Genomic DNA, 15,366 nt, shown 5'->3' with positions numbered 1-15,366 from the left:
TATGTGACTTGTCCAAGGGTAGATAATGAGTAGGCAAAGATGCCAGTGTTTGAATCCAACTCTGACCAACTCCAGAACTAGGGTTATTAAATTCCCTACTATTCTAATCTCACTAAGCAACTCTTCTCTTTCCGAATTAAGGAAAATATGCCAGCTTTGTAGAATCTTGCACAGACCATAGAATCAAGTAGTTACTCAGTAAATACTTATTGTCTCACTGATATTCACATCAATAAAATATGCTGACACAGTAGTAATAGAACAGATAGTGGTTCAAGAACAGAACTTTTAATGTTGTCTTTAACTTCCAACCATGGAATTGAGGTGTAATGAAGATGAATTAACATAAACTGAGAATGAGAACAGGTTAATAATTTAATCATAAACAGAAGTTTTGACTCACAATCAAGAAACCAGCTCCCATTGCCATCTGGAGCCCCAAGATTATCAGTCAAGAGTGGTTGTGGCTTAGGTCTATGCTGCACTTTTCCTTGTACTTACATGTGAGTCACTTTACTCAAATTGTAGAAGGAGTGTGATTCCAGCTGCTGCAGAGTCACATCTATAGATACGTAGCTGAATGTCAGAAAAATATAAGACAGTAGAAAGTTAGTAAGGTTGTAAACTTCAAACATACTATTTTTGACATAACTTTTTGTTATGCGCTTCCCAGATCATGCAACATGTACAACTCTCATGGATTCTGCCAAATTATGTTAAAATTACTTACTACTTTTTTTTTTCAGATCTTGTGATACCTGAATTCCTCCTGTATATTAACTCCTATTTATCTGAAATTATCATTTAACTGTCACTTCCTTCAGAAACTTTCCCCAAACTCCCTGATTAAAATTTCCCATATGCATATTTAGCGATATATATATATATATATATATATATATATATATATATATATATATATAGTGTCACCCTGTGGAATGTTCCACTAGAGAATTGAGGTTTTCTCTTCATCTTCTTTGAAACTACGTGTCTAATTCCGTGTTACTAGACATTCCATTAAAAATGCTTCTTATTCACTCTAGTGTTCTTTTCTGATGCTTGCTTTTATTTTATTTTATTTTTGCTATTTTGAGGAACTCTTCCATTTTAAAGGAACTCTTCTATTTCCTTTAAAATACACAGATGTCCAAGACCTGGTCTAGGATAATTAAATCAGAGTTTATGAAGGCTGAGTCAAATACTTTTATTTTTCAAAAGCTTCTTAGCTGATTCTAATGTGTAGGCAATGTTGAGAACCACTGACCTATAGTTTGAATTGAACCTGCCATACATATGTATATATGGTGTATATATAGGGATTATATATAGTGATATATCACTATATATATATATATATAACTATAAACTCCTTTCACTAATTATCAGAGTGCAAATTTCCAGTTCTTTGGGTGATATTTCTGTTGTCTCACTAGACTGTAAGTTCTCTGAAATGCAGAACTGTGCCTGTTTTTGGCCACTGAATCTCGAGTGCCTTTCAGAGTGCTTGGCATGTTGTCGACTCTTATTAAACAACTGAATGAATAGAAGAGTTCCTCAAAATAGCAAAAAAAAAATGAGCATCAGAAAAGAACACTAGAGTCAATAAGAAGCATTTTTAATGGAATGTCTAATAACATGGAATTAGACATGTAGTTTCAAAGATGAAGAGAAAACCGCAATTCTCTAGTGGAACATTCCACAGGTTGACGACATACTCCCTTAAGACTTCTCTTCATGATTTTAAATGAAGCTGAAAATTCAAGCTCCGTCTTAAACTTTGTAAGCAAAAAGTAATTCAAATAAAAGCTTCAAGTACTGAAAAAGGAAAACAGAGAAATTCCTAAATACAACTTGTCAAGAACATATAAGGAATATTTCAAATAGTTTCCTCAAATTCCATCTTGTAATGAGAATGACTAATGCAGCCAAATTCAATGACCACTTTCTATTGTGAGGTATTTCTATGACATTTGGGAAAATGAACAATTGACAGATGGTTTCCAGCCATAGCCATAGCAGAGATTCTCAACCCTGGACATGCAATTAAACTACCTGAAGGGCTTTAAAGTACACAGATGTCCAAGACCCGGTCTAGGATAATTAAATCAGAGTTTATGAGGGATGAGTCAAGTACTTTTATTTTTCAAAAGCTTCTTAGCCAATTCTAATGTGTAGGCAATGTTGAGAACCACTGACCTATAGTTTGAATTGAATCTGCCAGTAAAGTATCCTCATTGATGCAATGTTTACAAGAGGAGTGCTGATTGTTCCATTCTGAGTTTTTATCTTGGTTATTATGAGTATTATAATGGCTCTGTGCTTTCTATTTTGAATTACCTGTTCTCTAAATAATTATCCTTTGATTTACCCAGTCTCTTAACCCTTTGCCTCTTGCAGATAATAACGTTATATAAATTGTTTTGATACAAATATATTTCTAACATAAAGGAAACAATGGAACAGATTGAAAGGAATTAATTTACCGTGTAGAGACTGTGGGATTTACCATGGATGAAGCTGAGCAAGCTAGCAGAGCAAGATTCATTTTTCAAGGCTGCCAACTTGTTTCCCTAAGCATCTTTTCCATTGCTCCAAATCTTCTACTGAATTTCTCAGTTAAGAAGTATGAGTCTTTCTCAAGGTTCCAGAAGGATAGTCACTCGGCCCATATTATCAAATGGAAGTTCCAGTTTCTCCAACCTAATGACACCTTTTTGTAGGGCTGTGATAGCTTGGTTGTGAAGACAACTGGCAGGAATCGTTTATTCAGGGGGATAAAAATTGTGATTCCCTGCTTACTTACCCCATTTTTACAACTAGGAAAAATCAGATCCTACTTCTTCTTTGCATTTAAACATCGTATAATCATTACAGTCACCATATGACTTATCATTCAAACTGGGATAGTTTTGTGAGTTAAAGCAAGGTGCCATTAACAATTATGCCAGAATCCCAAGTGGGAATTTGAACCATCTCAGACAAACCTAGCATCATCCTACTGATCTCTTTCTTCTCCCCAAGATATATCAAATCTTTAATCATTATTCAGGTATGTGTATGTGCTTTTATTCCACAAATATGTATTGAACATTCATTGTATGACAGACATCCTTCTGGACAATGACAAAACAGGCCTGTTCCCTACCTTCAAGGAACTCACAGTACTCACAGATACAGATTAATGTACAAGGTAAATGGGATTAACACAAGGTGTTAAATGCTTGATAGGGTTCAGGGACCCCTATCACTTAACCCAGACTGGAGAATCCAGCAGTCTCCCTGGGGGAAGCCTCAGTGGAGCCTTCAGATCTGCCTGGGTGTCTCCTATATCTCAGTCAACCAACCCTCTTCTTATTGCTCACCACTTTTATTTCAAATCTTCTCATCAAATTTCTAACTCTGCCACCTCCATCTTCCATCTTCTTAGATGTCCTTTAATAATTTGATAAGTCATAGAAATGTTTGAAACTTTAACACGAGAATGCCTTGAATTCCCCACCAATAAGCCTATTAGTTTACCTGCATCTGTCCCATCTTTTCCTACAACTGAGACAGCTAAGTAAAAAAGGGCTCCCTAGCAGAACCTTCAACTGCCTGTGCCCTGGGAGAAGTGTGTACTGGGGTGGAGCTTCGGGAAGTTCATTTATAGTGGGGAGGAGCCTGGCCTCTCCTGTTGTGGGGTGGTACCTGGGATTCAATCTGTGAGGCGGGAAGTGGACTAGGAGGACTCTCGCTTTGCTGAGAGTCCCTGTTTCCCTCTTTTCCTCTTTCACCCAATAAATTCTATTTTTATCACCCTTCAAAGTGTCTGTGAGCCTAATCTTTTATGGCCATGTGACAAGAACCTGGCTTTTAGCTGAACTAAGGAGAAAGTCCTACAACATGACTTCCTCGTTATGATGTAAAATGTGACCATCTTCCTCTAGAAGGCCGATCCCTCTATTTGGATCTCATCCCCTCCTGCCTCTTCAGGGACCACATGCTCTTAAAATTGTTCTTTCTTCACTCTCTTTAGCTTCTCCCTCTCTGCGGATGCCTCCTCCTGGTCCCAGTTACACCCAGTTGTTTGTGACTTTCAATCTCTACCTGAATCTCTCCCCTGAGTGCCCGCATATACCCAGAACTTCCAATCCTCTTTACTCTAATTTACTTTTTTCCCCATGTACTTATTTCCTTCTAAATTAGTATCTAATTTACTTATTTATTGTGTTTTTGGTTCATTGTCTATCTCCTCCCATTCAAATGGAAACTCCATGGGGACATGGATCTTTGTCTGTTTGTTCCCTGATGTATCCCCAGCTCTCAGAGCAGTGATTGGCACATAGTAGGGGCTGAACAAATATTTATCAAATGAATGAAAAAATTCTGTCTGTGTCCTGATGTGTACTCAATATAACTGCACCTCAAATGCCATATGCCCCAAATTGAATTCCTAACATACCCCCAACCCTCCACAGCAAATATACAAAACACTTCTCCGCCTAAATGAATGTGCCGATCAACCACACAGATGTCCTAATCAGAAACTTGATCAGCCCTCCCTTATTTATGTCTCAAATCTCTATCCTTTTTCATTATTCCCACTCAATGATCATCCTTCAATTTGCCATCCCCTGTACTTTGGGCACTGAATCAGCCTCTTCACTAGCTTCCTGCCTACAGCCTTGCTCCACTTCCACCCCTCACTCCACTACATAGCCAAGGGAATGTTTCTCAAATGAAAATCTGACCATTTCTCTTGCCTGCTTAAAACCATTGAATGGCTCAGCCCTTAGGGAAGATTTTAAACTCCTTCACATGATTTACAAGACCCTGTACTAACTTAGACCTAAGTTTTATTTTTTTCTACTGCCCACCTCCCTGCCTAAGCTCTACCCCCAAGAAACTTATTATATTTCAATTCTTCAGAAAGCCCAGGCTTTTCCCTTCTGCTTTTTGCTGTATAATGCAGATCACAGGTCAGGTGCTATTTTTTTTTTCAGGAAGTCTTCCCCAACTCCTCTCCCTGCTCCTGTGTAGGTAATAGACCTCTTATGTGAGTTTCCATATCACCCAATAACTGACCCCATCATGATACTCATCACTCTCTTGGAATAAAACTGAACTGCTGTGAGTTTTGTCTACTGTTGTGTACGGAACACCTAGCAAAGTGCCAGGCACAAAGTAGGGCTCAATAAATATCTGGTGAATGAATGAAGTAATGGCCAAGCTGTTGGGACATGCAAACAGAGACACCAAATAGGCGGTTGTATAAGGTAGATGAGGGAAAAGGAAGAGCTAAAGGAGAATTCAAGGTTTTTAGCTTATAGGATGCTACAGTGGTGCTGTTAAAAGAGAAGGAACAGCTTGGGAGGAAGATGATGTGTTTATTTTGGATATGCTGGTTTTGAAGAGCCTGTGGGACATCCAAGTGGTAATATTTGGAAATTAGCTGTATTAGGAAATAGTGCAGCCCAAGGAATGGGAGTGTTTACTCAAGGAGAGTGGGGCATAGAGGAATTAGAACAAAATATACAAAGAAAGAGCTGGTAATTAAGTAGCTGGCAAAAATAAAATAGGAAGTCAGAAAAGGAGACTAAGGAAGAGTAGCCAGCTGAGACAAGAAGAGGAATGAGAGAGGAATATCAAGGAAAACAAAGAGGCAAGAATTTGAAAGAGGAAGGACTTGTTAGCAACATAAAAAACTGCAGAGATGTTCAGTAGGATGGTCTGTCAGCCTCAGCACTGCTGACATTTTGGACTAGATAATTCTGTTGTGGGGACTGTCCTATGAACTGTAGAATGTTCAGCAGCAACCTTCACTTTTACCCACTAGGTGCCAGTAGCAGCCCCCTCTCTAGTGAGCATTTAGCAACCAAAAATGCTAAATGCTTCTAGGGGTAGAGTCGTCTGTGGTTGAGAACTACTGAAATGACAGAAACACTAACAAAATGGCCACGGAGTGAGTACATTTGGCCAAAAACTGTACAGGTTGCTTCTGGTTATATTATTTCGCATGCCTGAACTATCTGGATTGCCTGTCAAAATCAATTAAATGAAATAAAGACCTGCTTCATTTCATTCACTCTTTGTCAACCCAATATGGAAAATCCCTTTTCTCCTTACTGTAAGTGGATAGCAATTCAATTTTTAAGGTTTAGAATTATTTTTAATTCTCTTTTAACGTGAGAGATCTGAAACCACTGGCTACGTTTATAACAAAATGTAAATATTTGTATTAGTAGTGAAAGGTGATTCAAGACTTGGTGACTAGGACAGATGGATGTTTGTCTATCTGTATATATGTTTACTTTATAAACTACGGGATGTTTATAGGAGAGATTTACAGCTAAGTTTTTGCCATATTCCAAGATATATTAAAATACATCGAGAATTATGAACTGCTCAAAATCAAATGAATTTAAATTTGATTTAGGTTTTAAAAAATCATGTAGGAATTAGGGAGTAGAGATATAGCAAAATGAAATAAAAATCATGTACATAAAATTGTCATATACATTGAAAATATAACTGCCATTGATTTATGCAAGTATAATACCAAGTATTTTTCTTGATAGAACACGTTTAGAGAATAACATATCACAAATGCAAACTTTTCTTTATATTAAAAAAACTTACATTCTGGAAATATTGGGCAGATTAGAAAATGCATGACTTGGAATAGTTCTCAGGTGAGTCTCAATAAGCTTCCTGTGAAAATAACAGTTACATAATTAGAGTTTTAATCATTGGGCTTTTCTAATAATTCACCTTAATTATAAAAACACATTATTAAAAAGCATGACAGTTTTCACAATATGTTGGCTGATACATAATCAACAAAAATAATACTCAACAAACATACCAAAGAACCATATGTACACATTTTTTTCTCCCAATAAGAATTGTTAGATTCAGATGCAGAAAGTAAATCATCAGACTTCATCTATGAATTAGCAGTAAACTAATATGTCTTGCCTCGCATCACACTTTATTTGTTAACTGAAGGGCAATATTTTTTGGGGGGTCTTTTTATTAAATTGAAAAAACATGATTATTTTACCTTTTAATTTAGGTTTGGGGGTACATGTGCAGATTTGTTATATAGGTAAACTGGTGTCAGGGTTTTTTTTGTACTGATTATTTCATCACTCAGGTACTAAGCCTAGTACCCAATAGTTATTTTTTTTCTGCTCCTTTCCCTCCTCCCACCCTCTGCCTTCAAGCAGGCCCCAGTGTCTGTTTGTTCTCTTTGTGTCCATGAGTTCTCATCATTTAGCTCTCACTTATAAGTGAGAACATGTGGTATTTGGTTTTCTGTTCCTCTGTTAGTTTGCGGAGGATAATGGCCTCCAGCTCCATCCAAGTCCCTGAAAAGGACATAATCGTGTTCTTTTTTACAACTGCATAATATTCCATGGTATATATGTACCACATTTTCTTTATCCAATCTGTCACTGATGGGCATTTAGGTTGATTCCATGTTTTTGCTATTGTGAAAAGTGCTACAATGAACATTCGTGCGAACAACATAATATATTGTATTATGTATGTTAAGACTACTGAATTTATAGCATGTACTTTTCAATGGAAATGCCTTGGAATGCTATCAGAATATACATTAAGTACATCTTTAAAAGAATTAAATGCATGTTTTAAATCTTAAGGATTAAAAATAGTAGCATGGTTACTACCTTCTTGCACAAGTAAGTCTCTTCAATCATATCTTGATCTTATCATCTACATGCTGCAGTCTGGAAATAACTGACTGGCAAGGAGCAAATTCTTCCTCAGAATCTTAAGACATCTTTGTTGGATTTGCACCTTAAAGGTGTGACTTTTCCTCCAGTTTGCTTTTTTGGAGACTCTTCAGAAGGTGGAGACTGTTCTCATCATACATAATGAAACACCTTCATGCATTCCAGTATGCCTCTCCACCTAGGCACTCCATTTTTTGAGTTACGCTCTTTACTATAGTTACTACTTGAGAATCTTGTATGGAAAACAGTGTGCATAGTGTATTAACCTGGCAAAAAGACAATGCCTCAGCATACTACTTAGCTTCTCCTTGTGTCTGTTTTTGCCATTTAATCACACTGGTAATCACACATCATCCAGTTAGTACCTCATTTATAGATAGTAGAATAACATTGTGTATTTTTTCTTCTGTAAGCTGAGGGGTTACTTTTCAACAATGTATTTCCTTGGTCTATGCTTTCTTTGAAGTATTCATTTTTGCAACTATTAAAATATATCTGTAACTTGCCTAATCAAAGCATCAGAAAGACCAAATTAGTTGGTAAAATCATCTATTAAAATGGAGGGAGGGAGGTGATGTGAATGTCAAAAGAGTAAATCTGCAACTCTTCCCAACCTCTGGTGTTTTGTCATGAAGCCCAATGTTGCCTTAATATTATTTCAGAAATTCAGGTCCCATAAATTACTTGTTCTCCTTTGAAGGTCTCCCACTTATATTTCCTTAATTGAGTTATCCGGATTCTGAAGCTAAAAAGATATGAGAAGAACAAGTCATTCTACCAAAATCTCTGTGTAAAATTGGGCCATGCCAAAGGAAAACAAAAGATACACACCTGTTGAGTATCACCCAAGGCGACTGAGTTTAAGCTCAAAGATAGTCTTACTCATAGAGCTGTCGTAAGGCAAACATTTTGTGGGCACACCTTTGGTAAGATTGTAGGTAATATGGGTCTAAACTGTAACCTTCACTGACTAAAATTTTTTGAGTTTAGCCCGTGTTCAAAAGTAAATAACATATATAAAATTAAATAGGAAACTAGAATAAGATTATAATGGTTTCTAAGAAATTGACTTGGAACAGAAATAGCATCTAAGTGCAATTTGATAGCCTTTGCGCTAAAGGTTCAAATAATGTTTCTATTCTTTCCTGAAGTATGAGTTTCTGAAATATATAATACCTGTTTCTTGAATTCTCTCTCTCTTTTACACACATACGGTTCTGAACAAAGATCTTTTTCCCACTATTGAGTTAGTTGTGGCATAAGGTGTTTTAAAAGAAAAAAATATTTGAAATGCTAATGTTTTGCTTAATTCCACAAACAAGATATTTTTCCCAGCCAGATTTTTTTTTTACCAAAGAAAGCTCATCAATATATATAGACCAATAAGGATTATGTGTCTCAGAGCATCTGTCTTAGTAATAATACAATATGCACAGTAAATCAAACAAAATTGAAGTTGAGGGTGCTAGCAATCAGCCTGAGATAAAAATAATGTCTCCTTGTTGAATAAATTCAGTTAATATCATGATTATAACACATGCTGGAACAAAATACTGATTTCAATAATGTTAAATGAATTATTAGAATGACAACTAGTTGTATAGATTGCCAAATTCAATTGCAATTTAACAGTTCATACATTTTGCCTGGATATTTTCATAGTAATGTGCACATAATCTAAAAAAATACATAATTGAGTTTGTGTAAATTTTGTTGACTTTTGGTATAAATTGTCTTGGTTGCCTCTCTAAAATTCATCATATTAGCTTAAGCTCCCTTTTAATTTCTTTCCTGGCTTTTAACATGTGATTAGTTTGATTGAGCTTATGAAAACATTTAAAAGGAGTTTTCTTCTAAGGTATCTATTTCCCTTCAAATAAAGAACAAAAATAATTAGTGAGGGCATGGCATCTAGGAAATTAAATAAAGACATCATATTTATTTAGAGAGCATCTGCTCCATTTTTCCCTAATAGTTCAACCTTACAATAAGGGTTGTGGAGAAAATTTATTGTAATATGTGGATGCCTCATGACCCCCAGACACATGTGCTCCGGCATGTGCATAACCTTTGTGGAGGTTTTGTGGTTGTTTTGATTTGCAGTAGTTTTGTGGCTAGAGTTAATTTATAGAATGTTTGTCATCTATCTGTTTTTATCCCTCCATCTAGGGGCAAGGGGCTGGATGTTCTTTCTATTATCTACCTTTTCAAGAGAAGGCCTTTTAATCAAAGAATCTTGTGATATTGTGATTACTGCTTTAAATGCAAATGAAAGAAAAAACACCAAGTGAATGTGTTTATTTTATAGAAATATTTTATTTTAATTTCAGAATACATTTTGAATATTTATGGAAAAGGCAAAGTACACATCTACATGTGTATTCTTTTGACAAAAATATTAGAAAATCTTCAAAGTGCTTCACTTTTGTCCAAAGAATTTGCATCACAATAGAATTTGTTTCTAATGAAAATATGCTAGGTACGGAAGAGGCTGTTTTTTATTTGCCTTTGATAATTCACAATAAGAAGACAATGATGATTCTTTCTAAAATATGACAAAAAACCTCACCTCATACAAATAGTACATCTATTTACTATTAACGATTAAGGCATCATATGTAACTCACTGGGAAAATAGTTCACAGCTATAGTCTTGTATCCTATGTGGAGAATGCACGTTTTATGGTTAAAGAAGTTGGCTTCAAGATATAGAAATTATGTGAGAGAAAAGATACAAGCTGAGTTTGCAATTTCAATTTGTTTTTCTGTGATTTCTTTAATCAAGAATGACCATTGGAGATATGACAAATGTTTCCTTTGGGCCTTGCTGAGGCAAGATTTATATCTGTCAAATGTCTGCCTTAGGAAAATATAATGTAAAAATTGACATGCATGTAAACCATGACTGACTGACTTGCAGATTTTGCAGGTAGAACCCAGATTAAGTACTCTCTTTTTGGTTCTTGCAGTAGCAATGGGGGAGAGAAATATGGTTAATGTAAAGAGAGCTGACAGTTCTTTGTTCCAAACAAGAGCAGTTGGTGCAATTAAACTTTTCACAGTAATCTTGCATGATACTAGGCTTAGTTGACTGAAATTTCATCAACATGTAAATCCAATCAACATTCCAACATCTTGTTTCTTACACAGTTTCTGGAATCTTAAACACATAGCTTGTGTTGCATATGTGCATATGTAGGTGTGGGTTCTAACACATTTCTCACTATAGCCCCTACCTCATGACCATGTCTGAATTGTACTGAGTTGAGGAGGCTGGCTGATCTTCTTTGCCGTGGCAGAGACTGTGTGGTCCAGAAACACCAAACTTCCCACTTGTGTGTCCTATTTGCCTCCTGGCAAACAGGCTGAGAGTATTTTGTGATTCTGCGTGTTTGTTTAATATCAATGTCATCTTCATCTTAAGGGCCTCTTGTTGTATTAACCACCTGTGTCAATCAATCAGCCAGTATTTCACTGAGGTGTACCAAGTATATTTCACTGAACTATTCTATGTGAGTATAGAAAGTATTCATAGTAGAAAAAGAGGGAATTGGTAAAAATAATCCAGATTTTTTATATTGTGAAGTTGTGGATTACAAATTAGGCAATATTAATACAATTTAATGTGACATTTATCACTTGCCTTGTGTTCTTATTTTGGTGAGAATAAATCCTTTTTTCTTTTCTTTTTTCTTTTTGAGATGGAGTTTCACTCTTGTCACCCAGGCTGGAGCGCAGTGGTGCAATCTTGGCTCACTGCAACTTCTGCCTCTGGGGTTCAAGTGATTCTCCTGCCTCAGCCTCCTGAGTAGCTGGTATTACAGGCACCCACCATCACACCCAACTAATTTTTGTTTTTTCAGTAGAGACGGGGTTTCACCATGTTGACCAGGCTGGTCTCAAACTCCTGACCTCAAGTAATCCACCTGCCTTGGCCTCCCAAAGTGCTGGGATTACAGGTGTGAGCCACTGCACCCAGCCAAGAATAAATTTTCATTGGTGAATTTGTTTTACTGTTGTGCATTAAGAAAATACTCTGTGGCAAACTGTGAAAGAATACAGCAAGCATAGGATTTAAAATCAGGGGTGTAGACCCACAAGGATCATGCAGTTAAACACTTGGGACTATTTGCATATAGACTATTTTTTAAAATAAAATAATTTTAACTTGTCATTCTCTTGTGTTTTGTATTTTGGGTGGTATAGTAAATTTTAGTCAGTGTTGCTGCTAAATTATTTACAAATGATACAAAAATATCAGGTGATATGATGTCTACAATGCAAGGTGTGACACTGCAGCTGAAATAGAATGGCATACTGGCCAGAATCCAAGTGGATTTGTGAGTTATTATGTAGGGTCAAACAGAGTTTCGATTTGGGCTTTTTTTGTGTGTGATCTGAACCCCAGAAAATCAAGCAATAGCTTGATAAGTTTGACTTATGGAAATTGCTCAGCTTAGGCCATCTGGGAGAGAGTTGTCTATTCACAAGTATTGGTTTAGGTCTCCAAATTGTTGAAAATATTAAATTTGGTTTCATTTCATTATTTAGCATAATTTTTTGTATTGAAACTATTTTTCACAGTTCTTTATTAAGGCATACTTTACGCCCAGTGAGATGCACAAGTCTACAATGCATATTTATATACTTCGGTGTATATAAGTATACTTATACTTTACATATATGTATGCATGGGTACACATAAACCCATGAGACCAGTGCCTGGATCAAAATATAAAATATTTCCATCATCCCGAAAGTTTCCTGTGTAGTTTTCCAATCAGGAATTGTATTAGTTCATTTTCACGCTACTGATAAAGACATACCCGAGACTGGGAAGAAAAAGAGGTTTAATGGACTTACAGTACCATGTGGCTAAGGAAGCCTCATAATCATGGCAGAAGTCAAGGAGGAGCAAGTCATGTCTTACATGGATGGCAGCAGGTAATGAGAGAGAGCTTGTGCAGGGAAACTCCCATCTTTAAAATCATCGGATTTCATGAGGCTTATTCACTATCATGAGAACAGCACAGGAAAGACCTGCTCCCATGATTCAATTCCCTCCCACTGAGTCCCTCCCACAACATGTGGGAACTCAAGATTTGGGTGGGGACACAGCCAAACCATATCATTCCACCCTGGCTCCTCCCAAATCTCATGTCCTTATGTTTCAAAACCAATCATGCCTCCCCAACAGTCTCCCAAAGTCTTAACTCATTTCAGCATTAACTCAAAAGTCCACAGTCCAAAGTCTCATCTGAGACAAGGCAAGTCCCTTCAACCTATGAGCCTGTAAAATCAAAAGCAAGCTAGTTACTTCCTAGATACAATGCAGATACAAGTATTGGGTAAATACAGCCATTCCAAATGGGAGAAATTGGCCAAAACAAAGGGGCTACAAGTCCAAAAAGTCAGCAAGTCTGAAATACAGCAGGACAGTCAAATGTTAAAGCTCCAAAACGATCTCCTTTGACTCCATGTCTCACATCCAGGTCACACTGATGCAAGGGTTGAGTTCCCATGGTGTTGGACAGCTCTGCCCCTGTGGCTTTACAGGGTACAGCCTCCCTCTCAGCTGCTTTCATGGGCTAGTGTTGAGTGTCTGTAGATTTTCCAGGTGCATGGTGCAAGTGGTCTGTGGATCTACCATTCCAGGGTCTGGGGGATGGTGGCCCTCTTCTCACAGTTCCACTAGGCAGTACCTCAGTGAGGACTCTGTGTGGGGGTGGCCACCCCAAATTTCCCTTCTGCACTGCCTTAGCAGAGATTCTTCATGAGTGCCTCACCCCTGCAGCAAACTTCTGCCTGGACATCCAGGCATTTCCATATATCCTTTGAAATCTAAGAGGAGGTTCCCAAACCTCAATTCTTGACTTCTGTGTACCCACAGGCTCTATACCATGTGGAAGCTGCCAAGGCTTGGGGCTTGCATCCTCTGAAGCCATGGTCTGAGCTGTATCTTGGCCCCTTTTAGTCACAGCTGGAGCAGCTGGGATGCAGGGTACTAAGTCCCTAGAGTGCACACAGCAGAGGGAACCTAGGCCCAGCCCATGATGCCATTTTTTTCCTCCTAGGCCTCTATGTCTGTGATGAAAGGGGCTGCCACAAAGTTCTCTGACATGCCCTGGAGACATTTTTCCCATTGTCTTGGGGATTAACATTCAGCTCCTCATTACTCATGCAATTTTCTGCAGCTGGCTTGAATTTCTCCTCAGAAAATGGGATTTTCTTTTCTGTTGCATTGTCAGGCTGCGAATTTTTTGAACTTTTATGCTTGGTTTCCTTTTTAAAACTGAATGCCTTTAACAGCACCCAAGTCACATCTTGAATGCTTTGATGCTTAGAAATTTCTTCCACCAGACATATAGAGATATATATACCCTAATCATCTCTCTCAAGTTCAAAGTTCCACAAATCTCTAGGGCAAGGGCAAAATGCTGCCAGTCTCTTTGCTAAAACATAACAAGAGTCACCTTTGCTCCAGTTCCCAACAAGTTCCTCATCTCCATCTGAGACCATCTCAGCCTAGATTTCATTGTCCGTATCATTGTCAGCATTTTGGTCAAAGCATTCAACAAGTCTCTAGGAAGTTCCAAACTTTCCCACATTTTCCTGTTTTCTTCTGAGCCCTCGAAACTGCTCTAGCCTCTGCCTGTTACCCAGTGCCAAAGTCGCTTCCACATTTCAGGTATGTTTTCAGCAGCAACCCATTCCCAGTACCAATTTACTGTATTAATCCATTTTCACACTGCTAATAAAGACATACCCAAGACTGGGAAGAAAAAGAGGTTTAATGGACTTGCAGTTCACATGGCTGAAGAGGCCTCACAATCATGGCGGAAGGCAAGGAGGAGCAAGTCACATCTTACATGGATGGCAGCAGGCAAAGAGAGACAACTTGTGAAGGGAAACTCCTGTTTTTAAAACCATCAGATCTTGTGAGACTTATTCACTATCATGAAGACGGCACAGGAAAGACCTGCTCTCATGACTCAATTATTTCCCACCAGGTCCCTCCCACAACATGTGGGAATTCAAGATGAGATTTGAGTGGGGACACAGTCAAACTATATCAGTAATCCTGCTCTTCTATAGGATAACTACTATTCTGACTTCTATCATCACAGATTGCTTGTTTATTAACTTCACATAAATAATCAAAAATTAGCCACTTTTCTGCCTTGCTTCTTTTGTTCAACATAATGTTTCGAGACAAATCTATGTTATTACATGTATCAGTAGTGATTTTTATTGCTAATTATGAATATGCATTTTTTTGTTCATTCTCTAGTTGATGGTTGTTTCTAGTTTGGGGCTATTATGAAGAAAGCTGCTATGAAGAACATCCATGTACAAATCATTTTATGGACACACATACTCTTTGCTCTTGGGTAAATATCTAGGAATATGATTTATGGATCATAGGTAAGTGTATACTTAACTATCACAAAAACGTCCAGTTTCCAAAGTGATTGTAACATGTTCACTCATACCAGTGATGTATAGGAGTTCCAGTCAACTCTACATCCTCACCAACACCTGGTGTTATCAGTGTTTTAACTTGTAGTCACACAAGTAGGTATGTTTCCATCAGCATTCTTGATTGGTATTTGTAATTTGCTAAATG

At 37.4% G+C, this 15,366-nt stretch overlaps 1 protein-coding gene across 3 annotated transcripts in view; it reads right to left on the bottom strand.

Annotated features, from left to right (window-relative positions):
• The window catches only part of TSHR (thyroid stimulating hormone receptor), a 190,496-nt gene that overhangs the window by 76,903 nt on the left and 98,227 nt on the right, over positions 1-15,366 (bottom strand). For all 3 annotated transcript variants that reach the window (XM_063596094.1, XM_063596093.1, XM_055097917.2), the window contains 2 exons: positions 6,619-6,690; positions 502-576 (listed from right to left, as the gene is read on the bottom strand). In XM_063596094.1, coding sequence (XP_063452164.1) covers positions 502-576; positions 6,619-6,690 — 147 coding nt within the window. The remainder of the gene's footprint in view (positions 1-501; positions 577-6,618; positions 6,691-15,366) is intronic.

The sequence above is a fragment of the Pan paniscus genome, chromosome 15 (genome assembly GCF_029289425.2).
Source record: "Pan paniscus chromosome 15, NHGRI_mPanPan1-v2.0_pri, whole genome shotgun sequence".
In the NCBI taxonomy this organism is placed as follows: Eukaryota; Metazoa; Chordata; class Mammalia; order Primates; family Hominidae; genus Pan; species Pan paniscus.
This window is presented reverse-complemented; position numbering and strand designations above follow the sequence as displayed.